The sequence below is a fragment of the Otolemur garnettii genome, unplaced genomic scaffold, assembly GCF_000181295.1.
Source record: "Otolemur garnettii isolate 467f Iridium unplaced genomic scaffold, OtoGar3 scaffold00193, whole genome shotgun sequence".
Classification (NCBI taxonomy): Eukaryota; Metazoa; Chordata; class Mammalia; order Primates; family Galagidae; genus Otolemur; species Otolemur garnettii.
In genome coordinates, this window is record NW_003852588.1 from 509,513 (window position 1) to 534,875 (window position 25,363).

At 44.3% G+C, this 25,363-nt stretch overlaps 1 protein-coding gene across 1 annotated transcript in view; it reads left to right on the forward strand.

Annotated features, from left to right (window-relative positions):
* PTPRM (protein tyrosine phosphatase, receptor type M) overlaps positions 1-25,363 on the forward strand; it is a 562,994-nt gene that overhangs the window by 451,097 nt on the left and 86,534 nt on the right. Inside the window, exons 18-19 of the mRNA XM_012812183.2 lie at positions 2,175-2,251; positions 5,505-5,541. Of these exons, the coding sequence (XP_012667637.2) occupies positions 2,175-2,251; positions 5,505-5,541 (114 nt within the window). The remainder of the gene's footprint in view (positions 1-2,174; positions 2,252-5,504; positions 5,542-25,363) is intronic.

Consider the following 25,363-nt stretch of genomic DNA (forward strand, 5'->3'; position numbering starts at 1 on the left):
CTCATCATGGATTCATTTGCCCTCAGCATGACTCTAGAAGAATCTAAAGTCAAAAATGAAATAGTGCAAATGAAAAATTTCAGGTCTTGATTTAAGTCTTTGGAAGTCATGAAATAAGTGATGGGTAACTTTTACTTATTAACTCACTTAATCCTCAAAATATTGCTATCATGTAAGCACTGTTATTCTAATTTTACAGTTGAGGAAACTGAGGCATGGAGAAATTAAGTAACTTGTCCAAGGTTACACAGCTGGAGAGTGACAGAACCAGGATTCAAACAGGGATTCTGGCTCCAGAATCTGAGAGCTTAACCTCTATACTGCACTACACAGAAACAGGAATAGGAAAGTTGTCATTGTTTTTGTTTCTGTTTTTGTTTTGTTTTGTTTTGTTTTTGAGACAGAGTCTCACATTGTTGCCTTTGGTAGAGTGCAGTGGCATCATAGCTCATAGCAACCTCAGACTCTTGGGCTCAAGCCATTCTCTTGCCTCAGCCTCCAAAGTTGCTGGGACTATAGGCGCCCACGACAACACCCAGCTATTTTTAGAGACAGGGTCTCACTCTGGCTCAGGAGCTCAAACAGTCCACCTGCCTTAGCCTCCCTCAGTGCTGGGATTACAGGCGGCCCGTGTTCTCTTTTGAGCAGAGCAGAAAGACACAGTTTCCTCTAGGGTTTTCTCCTTGTCTGGCCCAGTCTTTATCTGTCACCCCATTGCAGATAAATCTGTTGTGCCCTGACTAATTGTGAGCCAGCAACATGAAGTGACTATTTGTCATGGAGTGAAAAGCCCCGCCAGGAAGGAAGGGTAGGATACCGACACAGGTTTCCTCTGCCTGCACTGTTGGCAACAAACAGAACATTTACCAAACAGGAGGGTGAACTCACTTCAGGCACCAGGACGAAATTTTGACTCCCACCCATGAGCATTTCAATCCGAGGAATAGGTCCGAGTGACTGGGGACTAAACGGTCTGCCATCTGCTGCCCTCTTGGCTCTCGTCCAGGCTGTGGGATTCGTTTCTCACCCCCTATCCCAAAGGAAATGCTCAGGAGCAGGACCCGCACTGCTCCCACACATAGGAGACGAGGCTTTGTCAAATCCCTTATCAGGTTTCTTCTCCGCCTCCTTTTAAGGACAGCCACCTTCTATCCTAAATGTTGAGTTCTGGTCTGCTTTTCATTGGAAAGAAGGTTCTTCTGCTAAAAGGAACATTAGTTTGGGAAAATAATTTTTTAACATATATTTTTTTCAACAAAACAAAAACTTCACTATTCAAAACCTACTTGGACAGGCGGGGGTGGGGGGAACCCCCCTATGCTCCAGGTGCTAAGTCTAGGGACTGGGGTAAAGCAATCATCAAAACAGGAAGATCCTGCCCTAGGGTTTGTGCTTTCCTTTTTCAGAAATACATTTTCAAGGAAACGACAGAAGTTTTTATAGAGAAAAATTTTTATTCAGAAAGTGACTTAAATATGTGTAGCTAATTGTTACCACAAATATGACCCCTTTATATAGTACTTGGTGTCTGACAATTTATGTTTTCAGTTTATCCTTGAAACAGCCTGATTCTGAGAGAGGTGCTGTTATCCCTGTCTCCCCATGAGAAGGCTGAGGCCTGGTGGCACCACTACCCAGCCCGGGGTCACATGGCTGATGGTAACAGCTTGGTCTTGCCTACTGACACCCTCGGATGCAGCCGGAAAGCTTAGCGACATCTTAGATGATGGCAGAAGTTAGGATCACGTCCACACGTCCCAGAAGGCGCTGCTGTACGTTTATAGCCATCATTTGTCAAGGTAGATGTCATAGGCAACCTTCAACACTCAGGATTTGTATGTGATTTAGTGAAGTTGCTCAAACTTCCAAGTCAAGAACTAATTCTGCTGTGCTTCACAGCACTGCATGTAAAGGTCTTAAACCTTTGACAACACTTTATGTCTGTCAGTGATCAAAGAATAAGTTAATGAGATTACTGTAAAATATAAAGAATTATAAATCCTTTCCAGTCTTAATAGCAAAATAGGAAGGAGAAGGTATGTGGTACTTAATTCTTTATCTTTAAAGCAGTGTGTGTGGGTGATCTTGCTGTGATGTGCCTGCATTCTGGGGCTGGGAGCAGCCTGACAGATTGCTTTTGTTGATTGTTTCTTTTTTTTCTTTTTCCTTTGCAGATGATCATTCCCGGGTGAGGCTGCAGACAATAGAAGGGGACGTTAACTCAGACTATATCAATGGAAATTATATCGATGTATGTATTTTTTCTTCTTTATCACTCTGTATACTTTAGAGCTACATGTGATAGTTTAATACACATTTTACAAAGCACATTAATCTGTAATGATCAAATTAAGGCATGAAACTGTCAATAAACCCACCCATTCTGACACATACCAGTTGTTTTTTTTTTAATTGAAACAGAGTCTTGCTCTGTCATCCTGGGTATAGTGCCATGGTGTCATAGCTCACAGCAACCTCACACTATGGGGTTCCAGCGATCCTTTTGCTCCAGCCTCCTGAGCAGCTGGCACTACAGGCGACCACTATATGCCTGGATAGTTTTTCTTTCTTTCTTTTTTTCTTTTTCTAGATACATGATCTCATTCTTGCTCAGGCTGGTCTTGAACTCCTGAGCTCAAGAGTCTACCACCTCAGCCTCCCACAGTGCTGGATTACGGGCGTACCAGATCTTGTTTGGGCTGTAAGATCAGTGGGTACACACTGGGCTCAGTCCCTGCACTGTAGGACTTCGTGGTGATGATAGGAGGGTGCTCCTTTTCTCAAGTTCACCTCTTTGTTGGTGACTCTGTGGAACGTTCTCTGTCTTCTTTGCCATTGCATGCTTATGTGAACTAAGAAAATGTTATTTCCAGTTTTTGTCAATAGCTCATATTGTTCGACACTTAGAAAAAAATCTGTTTGCATATTAATGGGACAAAACTCTCTAATTCCTAATACGGTGATTTGCAATCCCTTGTCATCACTGCACTTTTAAGTTGCCTTCAAAGTAGTCTGCAACTGTTCACCAGGACTTCTAATGCAAGCAAGACAAGTCATTAAATATGTAGGCTGTTTAATTATTGAAGACTGCTTCTTTGTTCATTCTGCATCATGTTAACTTAATGTTTTACATTAGAATAAATTCTTTAGGAGACAGGATGTTTTCAGTTGAAAGAATGAATGAAATCAAAAGTAGACTGAAAAATCAAGGGAAAGTTGCTGTTGCCTCCAAGGCCCAAGTTTATATTAAACAGATTTCTGCTCCCTTGTGGTTTGCAAGGCATGCTCTGTCTTAGTCTGGCAATACTTCCATAGGCAGCTTTTATCCATATGCAGGGAGTGTTTGATTTTCTTGGTTAAGTATTTCTCAGATGCTCTTGAAGGTGACTAGCATCTTTAGATAACTTTAGAGAGTTATCTAAAAATAACTATAAGACGGTTATTTTTAGTGCTAATTAGAAAAGTTTGACATTTTTAGTTACAAACTTGTGGGTGAAGACTGAAGGTGATTATTTAGAGGATAGTTCATATCTCAACATCAAACAAAGACTCCCTACACCATTTTGATAAATACAAAAAAATACGCACTCCTGGTTCGATGCTTTTTAGTAACTCTAAGTCGGGTTTCTTCATAAGGTGCATTGCACTCACTGCTGTATTCATCAGTGTCCAGCGAATACCTCGTGGGAGTACTCAGGAGTGCCCCAGACCTGCTGTCCTCTCCCCGTAGCCCCCCCAGTTTAGCAGCTGAAGTATGAAATGTCTTCTCCAGTCCCTCTTACCTCCAAATCATCTGTGCCACCCCTTCCCCAGGGAGGCTCCAGGGGACTTGCTTCACACTCTAGTCCCAGCCTCTGCAGTCTCTGCTGGGTCTCCGAGCACGGTTCAGCAGCATCCTCATCTCTGTCACCCTGCACCTGGCTCAGGCCTGAATGCAGTGAGCACTTAGTGTTTGCTGAGTCACCCACTGACGGAGTAATTGTGACCAGAGTAGGCAGTGGCGTCATTTGAGCTTTAAACAGTGGGTAGACAGATGCTGAAGATAAAAGCATTCTAGCTCAAGGAAGTAACATGAGCAAGGCTATAACATAATGAAAATACCAGATTAATGAACTTAAATTTTATTTTAACAGAGAGGAACATCAAAACTCAGGGCCCCTTTATTCACGTAGTAAGAGGTTACTGTGCACCTACTGTGTGTCGGTTACTGCTCTAGGGACAAGAATGATAACTGTGACCAATTCAGACCACAAGCAGAAGCCTCTGACCTCATGGAGCTGATGTTCTAATTGGGAGAAATGGACAATAAATAAAAAAGTTAATACTGTGTAGCATGTTAGGAAGTCATGTGTGCTGTGGAGAAAACCAAAGCTCTAAAGGGGAAGTAATAGGAAGGCCAAGTCTGAGGTGGAGATCGCGTTTGCACAGAGTGGCTAGAGTCAGTTCCACTGAGAAGGTGACGTCTGAGCAAAGATGAGGGAGCGAGCCACATACGTTCCTTGCTGGGGAGCTTGCCAGGTGAATTTGAAGAAAAGCCACTGGGCGAGCACTGGTGGTGTGCACGGAGGGAAGGGGTCCAGGCAGTTGTAGGTGATGAGGGGAGAAGTCGTGCACCAGCAGGTCAGGTGCACAGCGGGCTTTCACAGTCATTAGAGGGATTTGAGCAGGATGTGAGACAATCTGGCTGGAGAAGGGAATGATCTGCATGTGGGCAGGAACTGTGGCGTCAGAGACATGGCCATGGTTGGCCCTGGCAGTAGCAGTGGTGGTGGGAGATGGTAGGCTTTGGGCACAGTCTTTTATACAGTCTGGGGTCAGGAATGGGACGTGTTCAGTCCATGTGATAGAGCGTGTTACCTGGGTATAATTTCCTCTGAGTTGGGTTTGTTTCTCCCAGACCAGATTCTTATCCTATAACTTCTTTGTTCCCTTCTTTCTTTGATATCGGTTTTTATCTTGTTTTTTATAGGGTCATGATAAAAAGAAGGAGTCTTGTGCAATATCTACCTCATTAAATTCCTGGCTCTTGCTGTAGTATCATATCATGGTTTTAGCAGTATTTAAGAATGGTTTTGAGTATCATATCACTATCAATAGAACTGTCTATACCGCTGTAACAGAATATGTTTTAAACCCTTAACACATCGCCCATAGTGTCCCAAACACATATGAAAATCTGTTCCACATTCCCAGCCCGTTTGAACTTTCCACAAGTCTCAGTCACGTTATTTCAGAGGATCCCTAAGTCATGAGTGATTATTGCTCATCCATCATCTCGTAGCCAGCATATGAGTCGGCTGCCCACCCTCCCATGCAGGCATGAGAGCTGTTGTGTGTGACACCCCTTTGCTATGAAGGGGAGCTCAGTGGTACTCGGTGTCATGGTTTACTTTCGGATGGCACAGTTGCTGGCATTGTAAATGGCATCGGCAAATGTAGCTTGTGATTTCTGTGCTGCTTGTTGATTTTAAGTTCATCAAAAATTCTTTCTTGTTTATTTTTAGGGTTACCATCGGCCCAATCATTATATTGCTACCCAAGGTAAGTTCACTTCTGCTTTGATGTCTTTGGCTTTTTGCCCATTGTCTACCACTTCTTCCCTCCACCTCCCTCAGCAGACGTTGCACGCTGACCATTGGTGACAGTCGTAGCCGTCAGCACGTGCACCTTTTTTCCCATCAGGCATTCTGGTGATGTCATCATTCAGTTAGAACTTCATCTTGAGATCATGAGGAGAATCATGTTCCTTAGTTCATTACTGAATCCAATCTGTATACATTAGGAGCTAGGCTGGCATTTGCAACAATAAATATATAGATATCCAGGCAATAAATATGCTCTGACAAGCCTCTAGACCAGTGATTTTCAACCAGTGTGCCACTAAAATTATTAAAGATCATTCATTAAATTATTTTTGGAAGAGTTCAAAGCACAGTAAGTATATATTGTTTTTGCTTTTTTTTTTTTTTTGGATCAACATAATTTAAGTGTCCCACAGAGGTTTAACTATAGGTTCAAGTGTGCTATAAGATAAAAATGGTTGAAAACTGTTCTAGACAAAGGGCTGTGCTGGTCGCTGCTGGAAGCCATGTGAAGCCAGCACCACCTCCTTCCCACAGTGTCCAGGGGAAGACACAAGGTGACCTGTGTCCTGGGGAAGACACAAGGTGACCTGTGTGTGCTCCAGCAGGTGCAGTAGCAGGTGACGTCTGGGAGAAGTACAGACAACATGTTAGGGAAATAGGGACCAGGGGATGATCCAAAAACAGCTTGAGGAAGGCATGATGGGCAAAGATCCAGAAGCAGGAACTTACTCCTCAGCAGAAAACACCCAGTGGGTCGCCTGGCTAAAGGAAACCAAGAGAGTGAGAGGAGAGGTGAGGAAGCTCACTGCTGTGGCGCTCTTACCCCCCACTGTGAGGCGGGTCATCCGCGGAGAGTAGGGTCACCAGAGGGCTGAGGGTGTAGGGGATGTAAGTGATGAGTTAGTGAGCTGACCCAGATAAACTGAAGAAGTGTGAGAAGCAGAGAAGGCCCAGTAAATAGAGCGTACGTTCTGTCCATTGTAGTATTTTATCATTCTTCCCAGTGAAGTGTTATGTCTCTGAAATAGGAGCAGGGTGCCTGTGAATAAATGCACGTTTTTAATCTAATATTCACTCATGACTGGACACCAGGTGAGGTATGGCAAGGGGTGGTGTGTTGGGGAGCAAGGGAACAAAGGATGCCAAGAAAACGATGGCTGACAAGTCAGAGCTTGGAGGGATAGAGACCAGAGGTGTCCAGTGGATCATGGGGAGAAGGAAGGAGCTCACAGATAGAGGCCAAGTTCAGGTAATAAGTAAAGCATAGTGGGAGAGACAGGTGCAGGCAGGGAGCAGAATTTCAGCCCTTGGAGCAGCACTGTCCAGTAGAGCTTCCTGCAGCGGAGGGAGCGTTCTCTGTCTGCAGCATCCTGCACGGTGGCCACGGCCACTTGTGGCTCCTGAGTACTGATATGTAGTTACTGCAATCGAGGAACTGCTTTGTAAGTTTTAATGTTAATACAAGTAACTGCACTAGACTAGTCCCTGTGGTATCATTGCACAGTGACACTTTGGGGTGAAAAAGCTCTGGGAGTGGCTACAGCTGAGCCACTGTGAATCCCGATCTTGCCCAATGCCCCCAAGTCCATGAAGAACCTTCAGGCACCTTGTGCAGAGTCCACAACCACATGTCACCACCAGGGTACTCTGCACCCAGGTCTAGAGGCCAGCTGGACCTCTCTCCTTCTCTGGGAGGAGAAATTTCTCTCTCCTTCTCTGGGACTGAAGTCAGTAATGGCTCCTTCCAAACTTGTTCTGCTGGTCAGACATGACGTCATCTGCAGGGTGCCCAGCACCCAGCAGGCCCCTGCACGTGAGTTGCCAGGGTCTTCAGAAAGCAAATGCCCAGCTCAGGCTCCTGCATCTGGGACAGAACAAGGACACCTGCCCGGGCCCTCCAGGACCGGGGTGTCTTCACTAGGCCATGCAGCTCCCAAACTGAATTAATGAACCCCTTCAGGGAACTCAGTGTTACTTCTTGAAATTTACTCGGATGACACTCAGAATGTTCTAAAGTAAGTGCCATAACTTCTGATTTAATAAATCTGACGAAATTTGAAATAAGCAGATTTCATAGATTCATGTGGGAATTTGATAAGCTGCTCCTCTGTCCATTAACTTGATTAGCAGCCTGCATTTTCATAGATAGCAAGAACAGAAAGCTAAATCAGATTTGGAGTTTCACAGTTGGGGACCTCCAGGGTAACATGACGAAACAGCAGCTAACGTAGAGATTGAGGCCCACAAAGTCTAGTTGGAGCCCCACGCCCTGCCGCCCTCTGCCCACTCTGTCCCCTCTGCTCCCCTGAGGGAGGTCATTCTTTAGAGGAGAATGACACTAAGGAAGCTGCTCTTACAGATCAGCGTCATGATGTTTGATATTTCTGGGGACAGCACGCAACTGATCAAGTGCTAGTGAGCAAATGTCTTTGTAGGAGGCTGAGAAGTGGCAGGTGCAATAGTAGACGACTGATCTGCTCTTAACAGAGAGGCTGATGCCCTGGCAGCCTCTCCCCAGTGCGGGCTGGGCAGCAGACCAGACTTCTCAAACCCTCAGTGCTTATAGTGGAGGTGCTGCCAGGGAGGGGGCCAGTGAATGCATACTTTAAATATAACATTCACTCAAGACTGGACATATCACATTAAGGGTAATACATTCAGACCATGATGTTCAGATGAGAAAGCGAGAATCTCCTTTCTAGTACCTGCCATGAGCATAATGTAACTCAGGTTGCCTGTAACCAAGAGCACAGGTCATCTGCAGCCTCGGTGTGAACACGTAGAATACGCTCATGGATCGCCTTCCTCAAAAACGAAAACATCAACACCTTTCCTAAGAAGCCAGTGAAATGGATGAAAACTAACAAGCAGATGCAATTTTAAAATCTCTCCTGTGCTGTTTTTGCCCTGTTTTGCACAGATATAATTCTTCAGAAGCTATTCACAGCAGGAACCTATGAAACCACATGAATGGTCCAATTTGCTGACAACCAGCTATATTTTAAAGAGTTAATACACAGATTTCCTCCAAGTCTCTTCAATACAGAGGACATAAGAATTTGTGTATTAGGTTTTTCCCCTTCCCCCCAACTTGACTGATTTGTAACTGACTTTGACCTTTGATGACCCTGCTAACATTGCTGCAAACTGCACAGATCCCATTCTGTCAGGGCTGTTGCATCGTGTGTTCTTCCTGTCTCCCTCATTTAATTGTTTTCTGTCTGGCAGCTAATATGTTGATGACCCAGTATGAACTCTATCACATCTGACTGACCAGACAGTGATACAATTATGACATTCAATATTTGTGATTTAGCAAACCATGGGGATCAAAGGAAAGGAAGTCATGCCTGCTGCCATGTGTCAGTACTTAGAGCCAGGGCAGAGTTGGGATTTCAAAAGCAGGGCTCTCCATGAAGGGTGAAGGGTAGAAGAGTGTGCAGGTGGGTAGGATTGCCCAGAACTCTTGTATTTTACAGTGAAGATACAAACCATAGAGTCTGTATGGGCATCACACGGGCTGGTGGGAACTGCTCCCTCAGGAGTGGAGAGAGCAGGTACTGGCCTCATGCTGGACAGCCGGGGGACTCTGGAGAGGTGTCCTTCTTATTGTCTGGTTTTATTTTTACAATGCTGCTGTGGATATCTCAGGGAAAGCCAATGCAAGACACTTGTCAAAGAAAACACTACAAGCCCAACATTACAGATGTAGCTCTCCTGCCATGAGCCCTCTCAGAGCCATGTGCATTCTGCAGAACCCCCAAGAAACATCACCTGATGCTCCCTTTCCCTGGTACTGCGCTGAAAACCCTGAAAACCACATAGTTCATCTTTAATAAAATGAATCTACGTTCCAGCCCCTTCCTTCTGTGTTACAGCGTGTCTCATAATACAACAAAAAAGCAGACTTTCTGAAATGCAGGCACATCTGAAAATGCCCTTTAACGTGGTCTTGGATGTTGTAACCTGAACTATAGACTGTTGAGATGGACACATCACTCTTCCTAAAGAGAGGTGCCTCGATGCTGTCATCATTCCGTCTTTTCTGCATTATGCTATTTGACAGAGCCATCTGCCTGATTGGGGTTCTGATCTGAGCCTTGATCTTGCTATGTGAGGTGTCTGTCTCCATCAGCATTATCTCTGTGAAGCGCTTTCATGGAGCCCTAGACTGGAGGGAGGGTGTCCAGTAGGGGCCCAGAAGCCCACCTGAGAGCTGGGAGGTCCTTGTCTCTCCCCTGCCCCACCCATGCTCTCTACCAGGACCTCCAGCCTTGTGTGTTCTGGCCCAGTGGTTCCTCACCTTTGGGAGACATAGAACTTTTCAAAACCAGTCATATCTAGAGGCCTTCTCCCCAGAAAGAAAATTTCATGTGTACACATATGTGTATGCTACAGTACACAATTTAAGGTGGTAGATCCATGGGCTCACCCTACCCGCAAATCCCGTTCATGAATAATAATCAGGTTCTGTGGACCTCAGGTTAAGAACCTCACTTTAGTCAGAGATGTTAAAGTTAGTTAGGGGTAAGGCAGAAAGCACAGACTTAATTAATCTGCCTTTAAAAAGAAACTATACTTCTGGCTCAGTGCCTGTAGCACAATGGTTACAGCACCAGCCACATACACTGAGGGTGGTGGGTTCGAACCTGACCCAGGCCAGCTAAACAACAATGACAACTGCAACAAAAAATAGCCAGGCATTGTGGCAGGTGCCTGTAGTCCCAGCTACTTGGGAGGCTGCGACAAGAGAATCGCTTAAGCCCAAGAGTTGTAGGTTGCTGTGAGCTGTGACACCATAGCACTCTACTGGGCAACATAGTGAAAAAGAAAAAAGAAACCATATTTCTTAGGAATTAAAATATGCCATAGATTGTTTGTAACCACAGTAGAACGTTACAACTGACCACCTCCTTAAGTTGAGCTAATTTTCACAGACTGGACATGCACCACATGTACAAGTGAGTGCAGTAGGCCCAGTTCCTTACGTTGACCACCTCTGTGTTGACCAGATTGTTACAGATCCACGGGTGGTCAACTTACAGAGGTTCTACTATGTATGAAGTTGATTCCTCAGGGTTAGAGAGCACAGGGGTTAGTCTCATGCTGGACAGCCAAATTTTTTATTAATTTGAACAAACTATTAAAATGTTTGTAGCCTAACCTTTTACTGAAAGCCGTTGATATATTGTTCGTCTTTCGTATTTTAAATCCCAGTCACCTGAGGCCTGGGCTTTATTGTGTGCTTCAGGCTTGGTTTTCTGCCTTTATGTTTTATTTTGCATTTGTGCCTGGAAAGTGTATGGCTTCACTCACTTTTCAACAATTTTAGCGTTTATATCAGAAAATAGCGCTGTTGATGACAAGAGACTAGAGTGGCGGATCCCATGGCTGGCATTGACTTGTTAAAAGCAGGATATGGTGGAAGTAACACACATACCACAGCCGGAAAACCTGGGTCTCAGTTCTTGTGCTGCCCAGAAAAGTTATTGGAACTTCCTAAATTTATTTAAAGCAGAGTCCTCGTGTTTGGACTAATGGTAATCAGCACCGTCAGACTCATCTTGCTTATCGCTACGCTGACCGTGTTTATGCACACCCCCTCAGACACCTTATCCAATCCCTTTGGTCTGTCATCGGTGCTAATAGTAATCAGGATAGAACTTACTTTGTGCCAGACAATGTTGCAGGCACTTGCATACAGAGTAACTCATTTCATCTTTACCACAAATATGGGAGGTGGGTACAAATTTAAAGTTCAGGAAACTGAGACAGAGACTTGAAACTGTGTACTCAGAGCTGCAGACCAAGATGTGGAAAGGCCAGACTCACACGCAGCTTTTGAGTTTGTTGTGTCCGAGCTCATCCTTACCTCTCCATGCTGCCCCCACAGGCAGGGACGCGGGTAAAGTAGCTCAGCTACCTGGATGCTTAGAGCAGTGTCCGGCACAGAGCACGCACCCTCCATGTGGGAGCCTGTATTACTTTTTTGAGAAAGCACAGCTTGATGATTTGGAGCGTGGATTCTGGAGCTCAAAGCCTGGATCCTCCTTTGATAACCTGTGTAGCCTTGTTGGACAAGTTACTTATCATCTCCGTGCTCCTCATCAGTAGCCTACCTTGTGGGGTTGCCATGCAGATTACATGAGTTAACGTTGCTAAAGCACTCAAGCAGTGTCTTGTCCTCCTTCACTTACCCTGAAAATACACTGAAACAACGCAGAGTAGGTCTTACTCATTATATCTGCAGTCATTTCAACATGTGAGTAGTCTTGTGTAGACTCCTAAATAGCTAGCGACATGTGGGTAAACCTGAGCTGTTCTTAAGAAGCTGGAACCATTCACAGAAATTGTGGCCTGTGGGGAGGTGGCATCCGGCACACATATTGCCTTGTCACCATCTGCCTTGTCCTGGGATAGTAGAGGGCACCAACTCACATTGTTTGGCAGAGACCACAGGAACTGACAGAAAAAAACCACATACCAATTAGCCACTTAGAATAAAATAAAACTGTTCATCAGACAGAACTGCCCACAGTGTGGCAGGGACATTCTATGTGAAGAAGACGCCTTGGTGGCAGGGTGCATCATGACCAGGGCATCAGAAAAAAGGGTCGGAAGCTTATCCATCAATTCAGCAAGTGGGTACAGCTGCCTGGCCAAGAGCTGGCACGAAGCAAATGCCCAGTAAAAACACAAGAACGAGAGAGTGAGTGAGGGAAGGAAGGAGCTGAGAGTTACTGGGTGCCAGACACCAGTTAGGTGGTAGAATATCCTGGCCAGGTAGAAAGGATGTCTCAGGTTGGCCTAACAAAGCATTTGCTTCCTAGGGTGGATTTTGCCATTATTATCTCTAACATCTGCGACTATTTCCATTTCAAGTTAAAGGCTGGTCATCTCCTCTTCTTGGGAACACTCTGTAAGACGTGTCAGCAAATCAATGCACTTGTCTTTAGACACAGTTAAACTGAGTTTGCTTATCTCTACATTGACTGTGTTTATACAAACACCCTCATACACCTTACATAATCAGTTTTGTCTGTAATTGCAATTTGCCCATAATTTTTAAAAAAGAAGACTAAAAGGATGCCTCCTGAGACTTTCAGATAGAAACAAACTTTTTTGTGAAAATAATAAAGAATGTGGGGAGTGAAGGTTTTTAATGGAAATATTTACAGAACCTCAAAACACTGCACAGCAGTTTCACCTTTGCTACAGTGACTTCATTCTGTTTGCTGTTAATCTGTTGGGTTTTTTTTTTTTTAACCTTTCTTCCACATAATCTATGTGGTATAAATATTTTTAATGAGGATTTTCAAAAAGATAAATATGGTTTTATGTTTTCTAAGCTTAAATTTTCCATTCAGGCCTCTTAAGTAGTAAATAATGTAATGCTTTGAATAGTGCACTTACGTTTGCTGGGCAAATGGTTCTTGCGTGGAAAAGTTCTCCGAGTGTCAACGCAAGTTCTACGTGCTCTGTAAAGAAGCTTTTGTGTCCTGCATTCTGGCCTCCGGATGGAGATGAACACTTGAAATTATTCCTCAGTAGAACTGAAAGAACTTTTTTTAATCCAAAGCTCAGCCTTCAGTAAACACCTTTTGTTTTTTCCCTCAAGCACCAGGGCAGCGCGCACTTCAAGCGCAGACTCTTTAGTTGACTTTGTGCTTCCCTGCGGGAGTTGTCCCTAGATTGTCAGGGGTCATAGGTTATATTTTGGATTCATTTGTTAGTTCCTGTTTAAGATGGACTTAAAAGTATTACCTAGTGAAATGGAATATTCTCTAGTTTCCAAATTTAAATAAGGAGGCTTGGGAAAAATATCATTTATGCACAGGCAGACAGTGACCCCTCCTGAGGCCTGACTATTCTACCTTCCGAGTATCAACTTTGTGCAAGACCATTTCACCATCTGTGGTTTTCCAACAGAGAGTGAAGGAATGCAATTAATAGCTTATCCAGACACTTCCTTTTAAACAATAGCTTCTCTTCACCAGATTAATTTCAAAAGATACTGGAGGCTCGGCGCCTATAGCTCAACCGGCTAAGGTGCCAGCCACGTACACCTAAGGTGGCGGGTTCGAATCCCCAGCCCGGACCCGCCAAACAACAATGACAGCTGCAACCAAAAAATAGCCGGGCGTTGTGGCGGGCGCCTGTGGTCCCAGCTACTTGGGAGGCGGAGGCAGGAGACTCGCTTGAGCCCAGGAGTTGGAGGTTGCTGTGAGCTGTAATGCCACGGCACTCTACCCAGGGGGACAGCTTGAGGCTCTGTCTCAAAAAAAAAAAAAAAAGATACTGGACAATTAGCCAATGATCAGTTTCAAAGAGACCTCTTGTCCCTGTGCTCTACATTAACTTGCTCATTAGCAGAGAGAACATTTAAAGACAGACTGAAAATTAAAAGATGAAGCCAAAAATAGGTCACATTAGGTAACATCCACCTATGTTGTTATAGACACCATAAGGGACATCCCTTAATAGTCCCTCAAATAATAAAACCTAAGGTAGTACAGAATGATTTGAAGGTAGACACTGTCCTCTTGCTGAGCATGTGCCCAGTTTTAGGTTGTCTTAAAGGCTTTTTTTAAGTCTTTATGAGGAATTTAGAGATGCCTCTCATTTGAAATAGAAAATTATAAACGCTTCTAAGAGCTGGTAGAAACTTTTAAAAAGCTCACAGCCCAGCTTCCTTTCTTTGTAGTTGAAACAGTTGGAACTGGAAGCAGAACTTGATTTAAGTGACTTCACCTGTGCAAGTTCAAATGAGTCGCGTATGCAAAATGTTTATATTGTAATAGAGGGTGTGCAGGGCTCCACCTGGAGAAACCTACTATGTTAAGAGAGATCTGTTCCCCAAGGGGCCTTTTTGTATCAACAAGAGGAACAATTACGAGGTCATATCTTTCTTCCAGGGTCAGCCCTTTGAAAGGATAGAACCGTAGCTAAATAACTGTGTACTTTCCGTGGTAGAGCTCCTCCTTTATGACCTGGTTCATCCAAATTGAACAAACGTTCCTGTGCACCTAGCAGAGGCCAGAGTCTACACAGGGCCTGAAATACAGCAGTGACCTCAGAGTTACAATGTGGAGGGACTTGCAAATGACAACCAGCTATTACTCCATCATAATTTCAGTGCAGCAGTAGACTGAGGAACTTCTTTAGGCTGTTTCTCTTTCCCACCTCAACCCCATTCAGCAGATAACATATGGAACCCAGTGCAGACCTGGAACCACTTTGGAACCACTTTTTCTGACCCTGAGCACCAGGTTTCTTGTTTACCCATGGACACAGTTTGTCATGGCAGCAAACAGTTTAGGAAGTTTCTGTCCATTGCAAGTGACTTCTGTTTCTTGCTTATTACTCAAAATGAAGCTGCTAGAAATTTCCTGATGCAATGCCCCGCACTGCCACTGAAAATTCAAGATTGCCTGTCCTGAGCTATGTTGAGGAAGTCAGTTTATCTCTATTTTATTCATTTATTAGATTTATTCTCCTTTTCCTTAAATAAAAGTGAAAGCCACTGTGTACTGAGAAAAGCTTAATTAAAGAAGATAGGGGGTAGTGAAAGCCTTTGTTTCTCTGGCAGCCCCCCGGAAGCACATGAATGTGGAACTGTGCCCTCCCTTAACTTCTCCTGACAGAGGCAGCCAGATCCTGTGGGTCACAAGCCCTCCGTCCTGCAGGCTGCACTCGCCTTTTCCCGTGACTGCCTCCGCGCTGTTCCCCTGTACAGCATGCACATGCTCCAGGCTGTTTCTGAGAGCTCTCTTTGGAGACCCACACTGACACACTCTGTGTCCCAGCCAGCAGGATGCCCCTTCGTTAGGGACATCTGTCATGTTCCTCCCTTCTGAGGCCAAAACACTTTTTCCTGCACCTCTTTCCAGCGTCCCATGCACGCTGACATCCAGCCTGTCCCACGTATCAGGGACCAACGTCCCTCCAGCAGTGGTGTCTGTCTTCCACACACTTCTTACCAACTTTTATTCTTTCCCATTTTAGATTTTCTCTTTAGAGGCCTAATCTTTATCCCTCATCACTCAAATATGCCTTTGTCAACCTGCTTTCCATGTCAGGTTTCTAGAATAATAGAAAACTTTCCATTCACATCCACAGTGGTGCCACTGCAAGCTGAAAATGTTCATGCAACCGCAACAGAGGCGTGATGCTCAACAAGGACGGGATGTAGTTCAGAAAGAACAAAACCCAAATAACAGTTTGTTCTGAGGTTTCCAGAAATGCTTGGACCATTTCAGTTCCAGTAGCAAATCATGCTAGGCATCACCCCATTGGTGGTTTTCCTTATAAATCTTTCTTTGCTTGATGCAGCATAGTTGCAGTCAGATCTTGGAAACTTGGCCTTAAAATTTCTTCCAAACACAAACACATTTTATGTTGATAACTAGGCCAAGACCCCCCACTGCACTCTTAAGAGACAGGTGGCTAAGTGGTTTACTAAAGCATGGTCTCTATAGTAAGCCTTCTCAGGCCCAGAAACTGACGCTACCAACAACCTCTCAATCACTGTCAACTCTAGTTCTAACCATTATGATCCCAGCAGGAGAGGGGAACCTGCAGCCCTGAGGAAATGTGGGAACTTCCTGGTCCTTAACTGTGGCCTTTTGACTGAATCCACATGTTACATAATTAATCCTTTTATTCGGAAGGGTACAGTAGAGAAAGTTCAAGCTTTTCTTGCCTCTGGTGTTACTTAAAAAGGAATATCTTGAAATCAGAAAGCCTCAGGTTCCCCACCCCTGCAGGGATTCCAAAAGACACATCTGTCAATGCAGAGAGGCAGTTCAGTCTGAAACCCAAGTACAGTTAGTGTATAGTTATATCGTTTTCATAAAAGCCAACATATTCTGCACTTGTTAACGCTTCCTCCCTGAGGCTTTATCAAAGGGAACTGCTTGAGTTTTGACCAACATCCTGTACCCCCTCCAAAGTACAAAGACTGTCATCATTGTTACTTTAAACAAAAAGATAAACATAGGTTGGAAAGACAATCAGCTGTAGCATAAGCTAGAAAAAAACATATTTTCCATCAGCTTTTGAAGTCTTGCAGAAATTGAGCAGCTCTGATAGTAGCAAAGACCCCGGCTCCATGCCTTGGTGTTCCAAAGGCTTCCCTGATGCACATGCAAAGCCAGACTACATGTAAGTGAAAACACCATAATTCCAAAGACTAGACAAGTTCCTTCCCAATAGGGCTCACTGAAAATAATTTCTGAGATAAGAATTGCACAGGGATGTTTTAGAGAAGAGCTTTGGAAGGCTGAGGAGCCACTAGAGAACAAAGTAAGCCTGATACGTTCTGTCTTCTGGGAAAGAGAACAATGAGGACAGAGACACAGAGAGGGAGACAGGGCAGGGTGTGCTCGGCCTGTGTCTGCAACGGTGGCTGGCTAAGCAGGTGACATCTGCTTGGCTAGAGGTTACCCAAGGAGATACAATGGTTGAAAGCTGGTAGCTGCTATTACAGACAAATGTTCCCAGGCTGTTTATGCAGCCTGTCCATTAATATTTGATTTATGCCAATTTTCTCTTAATTAAATCTGACATAATCTTTCGGTATGCAATCAGGATTTCATATGTTCCTTAGTACACCCAGAAACAAATATTCCATGAAACGATTTACGTAGAGAAAGCTTCATATACCTGCATGGCTAATATTGTCACACTTTCTTATTTCATTCTGAAAGAATAATTTGGTGGAATGGACAGATGAAATGTAAATATAAACATGTGGGTTCCAGAGGAAAGGCTGTTTGTGAGCACAACTGAAAGTGCATGCGAAATTCGGGGTTTAAGAAGGCCACACCCTGCAAGTCAGTTTAGAGCAGACAGGGCAAATGGCTTGTACCTGCGGGCCAGCGTGAGCTGCTGATGGGGACAGACTCACGTGGAAGGAAGACCTGCTCCAGTTACGAGGAAGGGGCTTGTCAGTACCTGGAACCACTGGAACTAATTAACTGAAAACACTATTTAACGTGACTATCTAAGTCATCGCTTTTGACACTGCTTCTGAAAAGGTCTATTTTATTATGGCTCCAATGCCTATTTTCTATTCTTTTACTGTCACTAAATTAAAATTTCCACGGACTGGTGAACATTTCTAGCGTGTCTGTGCTTCTAGACTGCACGTGAGAGCTTTCCTTAGAAAATGCTATTTTAATATGCTGCCAGTTACAGTTTTGAATTTAGGTTAAATAAAATTTTTCCAGGTTTTTCCCATGTAGAGTAATCCCCTGTGCAGTTGCTTCTATTTCATTAGTTGATTCTTACTGTTTCTTTTAAATGGTAATTTTCTTGACATACTCTTTGCCATTCAGGAAAATGAGCCGATCACATCACATGCACATGGCCGTCATAACTTTGTTTTCTGTATTCTGCCTCTGACATCAGAAATTATTCATAAAAACTCCGTGATTTTAACATAAGTAGCCCCAGGGGCGTTGAGGATTATTAATGCAGAATCCAGCTGCTCTGTCATTATTACCGCCTTTGTCACACAGGCAGATTCAGCCCGTAAAGCACAGTGGCGCGTTTTACCTTTCACATTTCACTACCGCAAAAATGAAAAGCTACTAAATGTGAAGTTATAGACGTAAACGTTATGGAAGGATCATATTGAAAAATCACATCGAGTTTTGCAATAAAAACTTACTCAGAAGCCCACTGAAGACTTCTCATCCTCTAGCTGTGGAATAACACACTTCAGGATGCTTCTTAGAGATTGTCGCTGGAAGCAACAGTAACAATAATGGATCACAAATTTAGGGCCACTGTTATTATATAGCAAAACCTTCACAACAAATGCATAAACCCCACGCTCATCTTTTTCCATGTTCACATTGCACCTTCCGTGGTCCTCAGTCCTCACGGAGGGAGCTGGATGATGAGGGGTATGAAAAGGCTGTCCCCAGGCCGGAGCTCTCCATAGCTACCCAGTGGCTGGCTAAGTAAAAAGAAAAAAGCTGGCCCTGCCGTCTTAGTGCCCTCCCCTTCCCTCGGTACTTCCCCATTTGGTACATGCCCCTGTCACACCTCTCTCCTTCAGTCACATCACATTGTTTGAGGATTGATGTGCACAGACAGGTCTCAGGTAGTTCAGGTCATTCAGAACAGTGTGGCTGGGTTGACCTGGGTTGGAATCCCAGCTTTGCTACACGCTGGCAGTGCAGTCCTGACAAAGTCACTTAGTCTCCTCCAACACCCGCTTCTCATGTTACCGTGGAGTGTGGTCCCTGCCTTCTGCCACCAGCGGTGAGTGGAGGATACTGCACATGCCGCACCTGCCCGTGTGGGTCATCTCTGTTTGTACCCACTGGATTGTCCACCACCCCCTTCCAGCCAGAGCCTTTAAATTCTATGTTGACAAGCACTACGGTCAGCAAGAGCCCCCTTTGATTTCAAAACCATCCGCCAAGGCCAGCCCCAGGCTTCTGTAGACTGCTTTGGCTGTATGTAAAGCTGAATCCATCACTCATCAGGTCCTGAGCCAGCCTGGCCTAATGGCAGAAGCCCACCTGAGCCTCCTCCCTGCATCAGGGAGCCTCAGGTCCCACCTAGCCAAGCCAGCAGCAAGAGGCCAGCTGGGAGCTTGCCACCCTGTCCCACCGCTGTTCTGATCACCCTGTCCCCAGGCCACACCTGATGCCAGTGTTGGGACAGCACCTATAGCCACATTGCTGCTATCTTTTGGATTCCAGACTTACCACCACCTGGACACTAGACAGAGTAGAATCTCTTTGCCTTCTCTACCTGAGGCACCTCCAAGCTTCTGGAAAGGAGGAACTGTTTATATAACCCCCTCTGCATCTCTCACCGCACCTGGCAGAATCCCTGGAGCAGAATGCCCAGAGTTTACTCTCGGCTCAGTGCTTGACTGCTGCCCGCAGGGGTGGCTGCTCACAGCCACTGGGGCCAAGAAGGTGGGACAAATGCAGGAAGCAAGAGAGGTAGGAGGCCACACGCAGGGACCAGCTGGGAAGCACACCAGCACCACAGCTGACACTCAAGCCATGAAGACACAGTCAGCCTCACCTCGGGTCTTAGATAAGTAGCCTTCAGAGTGGCTTTCAGACTGCTAAGCGGATACCAGAAGACATATGGGCTGGAATTGACCACCAGCGGGAGGGGGTCTCCCAGGGGGGTCCCAAGATAAGACAGGTGGACAGGGAGGGGCAGGCACCCTGATGCGCTGTCCAGGTGTGGGCTGGGTGGGCCATATGTGCCTGATCAAAGACCTTGGCAGTGTTACTGAGAGCAGTGGAAAGCCCTTGGAGGATTCAAGCAGGAAAATTACCTTCTGTGGCTGTGGTTTTCAAAGAGGCACTTTGGCTGAGGGGTAGGTCGAAGGAGCCCCATGTAGGCTCCGGGAGGTGGGCTAGGCTGCTTTGTGAATCAGGAGAGCAATTGCTGTTATGGGCTGTGAGCAGAGTTGGTAATGAGGTGAGGAAAGCAGGGTGCACTGTGTTCTCAGATTGCTCCTGGGGGGTGGAGAAGCTTGGGGGTTGGCTATGCTCAAAAATTGGGTTTTACTCTGTACCAGTGGGAGGCCCTGGGAAGTGTTATAGGAGGAAGTGACCTGATATAAAAACACGGGGCTTGTTTCCCTGTGGTTGGTGTGTGTCTGCCTGTTCTCTTCTTGCCAGGATCATGAGGATGCTATAGTCACACCCACCTCGTAGAACCCTTCTCAGTTGCTTCTGCTGTTCAAATGAGGCGGGTGACAGACTGGAGTTGAACCCCCAGTTCAAAACTCACTGGCTGTGTGGTCCTCTGTGCCTTGGTCGTTTGCCAGTAAAATGGGGCAGAACAATAGCGCCTGTTTCATAGGAGGGTGGTCATTTTTAAACTTAATAAGATGATACACATCAGCTGCTTCCCACAGGACCTGGTTAATGTGAGTGTTAAGATGTTGGGTGTGTGATGGAATGCCAATTCACATTTAGACCACCTTTCTTCACTTCAAAAAACGTGAACATGCCACTGTGAGCTTAGGGGACCTTGACTTCTCGGCAGCTCTAGTTAAGGTGGAAAACATGCTTTAGAGAAATCTGAATGTGAAAAGAAAGGGTACAAGTCATCTATCAGGGTTTGAAATGATGATTTTCATATCTCTCGCTGCTTCTCATTGTACACAGTAGAGCCCATCATTAAATACCTTCCACTTAACACTTTACATGACTTTTAATTTTGTCTTTTTTTGAACTCCAGCTTTTTCTGCCCTATTTTCTGTTCCTTTGGGGCTTGGTGGTGGCGAGGATGGCCCCTCTGCACACAGCAGAGGTCTGTGTGCGCCAACTAATGTGAAGGAAATGGAATGGATTACTGGCCCGGTGTTATTGAAATTTCTAGACCTTACCTTTCAAGCGCTGCAGCCCCATGGGGGGATGACTGCTGAGAATAACCTTTTTGCCTACTGTGCAAACATCTGTAAATGTACCGACCCAGCGATTATAGTGGATCCCACCCAGCCAGAAAGCGTGGAAATCAAATGCCCAGACTGCCTTCCGCACCTGTTCGTACCTCGCAAGAGATAGGTTTTGCAGCATCCTTTGCCTGCTGTCCTGGTTCTCTGTGTTGGGGGTTTAGATTGGACATTCTGTGAGCATCTCCCATGAGCTGAGGAGTCAGAGGTTGAGGCAGAGGGATGCTGACCTCCACGGTGTCCCTCCCGCCTTTAATCTCTCAGCACAGGTGCTGAGGGTAAGCACTTTGTTAGATTCCTGATGTTTGCTCGGGAGGGTCAGAGCCACCAGACTCCATTCAAATGGAGTAGCTCTCAGAGACGGCAAAGTCCTCCTCTGTCCTCCAGAGTACTTTTTTTCATTTTGCCTGGAGACATGAGTTTCTAAATAATGATTTATTCAAATATCAGGAAGAGAAAAGAAAAGCAAAATCAATATGTTTTGCATTAAAAACCTAAAATTTGGGTGTGATCCCCTTCCATTTTCTACCCTCCAAAAAAAAAAAAAAAGACAAAAAAGGAAATGAACATTCAAGAAAATATCTTGACTCATCAGTCAAGAATCTCCAGTGCCCACTGCTGAGCAGTTTTATTGTTGAACTGCCACAGTGACCAGGCCAGCAAGACAGCCACACATATGGCTGAAGGAGACTGCTGCCAGATGTTGGTGGCACAGTGCCAGGCATGTGAGGGAGAGCAGAGGGACTGGGCAGAACTGGGGAGGGGGGCGCCTTTGCTTGTACTTTTTTTTTTTCTTTCTTGGATCAACTCAGAATAATCTTCATTTTCAATTTAACCTTTAGATTTTAACAAAAAATTATTTTAGTTCTTCTGGATACTTGTGCCTAATTTTAGCACTTTAAAAGAACTTCACTTAATATAGTCTTCTATCCTAATCATTTTTATTGCAGGTCAATGGGTAAGAAAATCATGAAGACTAAAGTGTATATTCTCAGCCAAATGAGCTGCTAATGCTTATAAACACCCTTTATTTTAAAAGATGATGCAGGATCCTGGGTTGAAAGTTATTTTGTTTTAGGAGATTAAAAGTCAATGACCACCCTCTTCTAGCCTGAAAGATTTCAGCAGAGAGATCTGCAGTCATTCTAATATTCTTCCCCTTGTAGGTTATGGTTTTCTTACATCTAGCTGCTTTCAAAATTTTCTCTTTCATATTAACTTTAGTGAAGTTAATTATGATGTGCCTGGGAGTGCACAGCTATGATTTAATAAAAATAAATAAACAAATAAAAAGTTTTGAGGATTCTTATACAATTTTTCATCCAGGTCAACATTATCATGAGATCATTAATGATAAGAATAAAAGTTTAATATTTTCATTAAAAATAAAAGATGATGTAAATTTAGTTAAACATTAAAAAACACATGCTATCTTAACTGATACTCAGCCACAGTGGAACGGGGGTGCATCCGTATTCCTAGATGACCTTTTATAGGGAGCAAAATGGGATTCCTTGATTCCCAGAACTTGTAGACAGGGTTAGACTAATCAGATTCACAGCTATCAACAGACTGATCTTTGATGTTTCACAATGACAGCTCTGTAGAAGACTTCCTGATGGGTAGGTTGCAAGGTGGCATTAATGCCCCAGGTGCTATAAATCAAGAGAGATTTGAAAATACACCTGGACCCAACTCCCACCCAAGGCCAATTAAATCAGTCCTTAGGTTATAACATAGGGATTTTTTTAAAAGCTCTACTGTAAATTTCATTGTGTAGCTAGAGTTGAGGACACCTGCCTTGCTTAGAGAACAGTTACTTGGAAGCTAAGATTACGCCCATGGTAACTGGCTGAGCTAAGTGTGGAAGCAAAGCCTTGGGGCAGGAAAATTAGAGGAGCAAAGGCCAGTTTCAGGGCTCCAAGGCAGTGCTCTGAGGACAGTGATAATCCCAAGCCTTGTGAAGAAATCCTTGCAAAGAATGTTCATCTTTCCATGACTTGGAATTAAGCCACTGTGTTTTCAAGCTCTAACAGATAATCTTAGAAGTTGAGAAAGGGAATCATATAAATGCTACATATTAATATTATTTAATACTTAGTGTTCATTATAACACCTTAATAATAACACAGTTTATACACATGTATGCAGACTTCATTCTTTTGTTCATTGAGCTTCCACTGTGCACCATGCATTCCATATGGCACTAAGGAAATAGCAGTAAACCAAGAGACCCATGTTCCGCCCAGTGGGAACTGGAGCTAACCAAGCAAAGGATGTCCCTTGCTAAGGAAGGGTGAGTGATATGCCCTGTAGAAGTGCAGAACAGAAGTGCAGAGAATATTCTTGCCTGGAATGTCTCTGAAGACTCCTGTTGGCCATTGAAAGGAGAGGGGACTTTTTTTCATGCAGGCATAAACTGTCCATGAACCTCTGACTCACCCACTGCAGCCATTGTGTCAGAGAAGGTAGCATGGGCCCGTGTGCCTAGTGAAGGCCACCCCGTTGTTCTAGGGTCATGTTGGGAAGACTGTTTGCACAAAGATGGACTCAGTACATTTTCCCTTCTGCTTGCTTGCTTTCCTTTCTTTTCTTTTTTTTTTTTTGGAGACAGAGTCTCAAGCTGTCGCCCTGGGTAGGGTAGAGTGCTGTGCCATCATAGCTCACAACAACCTCGAATTCTTGGGCTCAAACGATCCTCTTGCCTCAGTATTTCTATTTTGAGTAGAGATGGGGTCTCATTTTTGCTCAGACTGTTCTCAGACTCCTGAACTCAAGCAATCCACCTGCCTTGACCTCCCAGTGGGCCGAGATTATAGGCATAAGCCACCATGCCCAGCCTCAGTACCTTTTTTTCCTTGTGAGTAACAAGCTGTTAAGTACACAATGAGTATACCTCTCTGCAAGCCAGAACTATAGTGATTGATGGAATCCAGTGTTTACTTGTCCCCTCTGTAAACTTATATTAAAGTCACTGAAATCTTCAGCCTATATATCAGGAGAATGGCACACACTTGCTGAGGGACAGGGCTGAAATGGCTGGTAGAGCTTCATGGGAGGTGGCGTGCATAGTCCCACCCCAAAGGGGTTAGATGTAGAGACATCAGGAAACCAAGCCCGCTCCCTCAGGGAGAGTAAGAGTGCAGTCAGAAGCAGGCAGGGAGGAATGATAGAAGTCAGTGTTTTGGAGAGAGGAGAGGGAGGCCTCAACAGGGAGGAAGAAGAAAAATCTTACAAGAACGAATTGCTAATTGGTCAAGAAGAAAGGAGAGTGACCAAAGGCCCCTGGGGTGTGCCACTGTTCTCAGCAAAGGGATAACCATTCATATATGCCTTTAAATATACCTTGTTTTACTTCTGTTGCTTTGCTATTTATAAAATGCCTGCATGTCTATTAATTCTAAGAATGCTCAAAATAACCTTGAGAGGTGTCCCTGTGATCCATATGTAAAGAAGGAAGATGCCAAAGCTGGCAGTGGCTAAGTTACCTTGCCCCACATCACACAGCCAGTTAAAAAGGCAGAAGCAAATCTCAAATTCAAATATTTAAGCTCTAAATCCAGTAATCTGTAATGTCAAGATACTATAGTACAGCTGGGTTCTGGTCCTGAATGTGCCTGAACATTTGCCTGATTTCACATATGTCATGTGACTTTCCAAGCCTTCGAAGCTGCACTTCTCTCAATTCTTTGCCTTTCTCTTTGTCTTATAAAGATTTATGGTGTTACATTTATACCCTCAAATTTGCACAGGCATAAAGTAGAGGGCTTTTAAAAATCAGGATTAAAAGATATGATAAATTCCAACTTTCTGTACCTGATAGTATCAATAGCACTGGCCTTTTGTAATACGTATTCACCCTTCTTTTTTTTTTCTTTCCAACCATAGGAAAGAGCTTTTTAATGCTCAGATCCCAAGAGCTAAGGAGGTAGATGGCTGATCTTGTTCTGCCAGGAACCTTTATGTTCAGTGAGAGGAAGCGCAACTGCTTAAAACTCTTGACTTTTTTCTCTCTTTAGAAAGTCAGACAGGGGAAGAAAAGGGATTAATTTGACAGATAGCAGAGAATAAGGAAAATATTAGAAACAAGACAAGGCCATTTTCCCTATAGAGGCTCATTTCATTCCATATACCACTTCCTTGGGGTATCTGCCAATTGTCAGCAGAAAGAGTAATATCCATTTTTTTTTTAATTTCACCCTTGAGTATTATGGAGATAAATAGCTAAATGACAGAGAAATCACTTTCTTTCATGGTAGTAGTTTAAGAGGGGTAAAAGCACTCCAATACAGATATGTTTGATGATAGGAGAAAACTCAACATGAATGAAAAATTT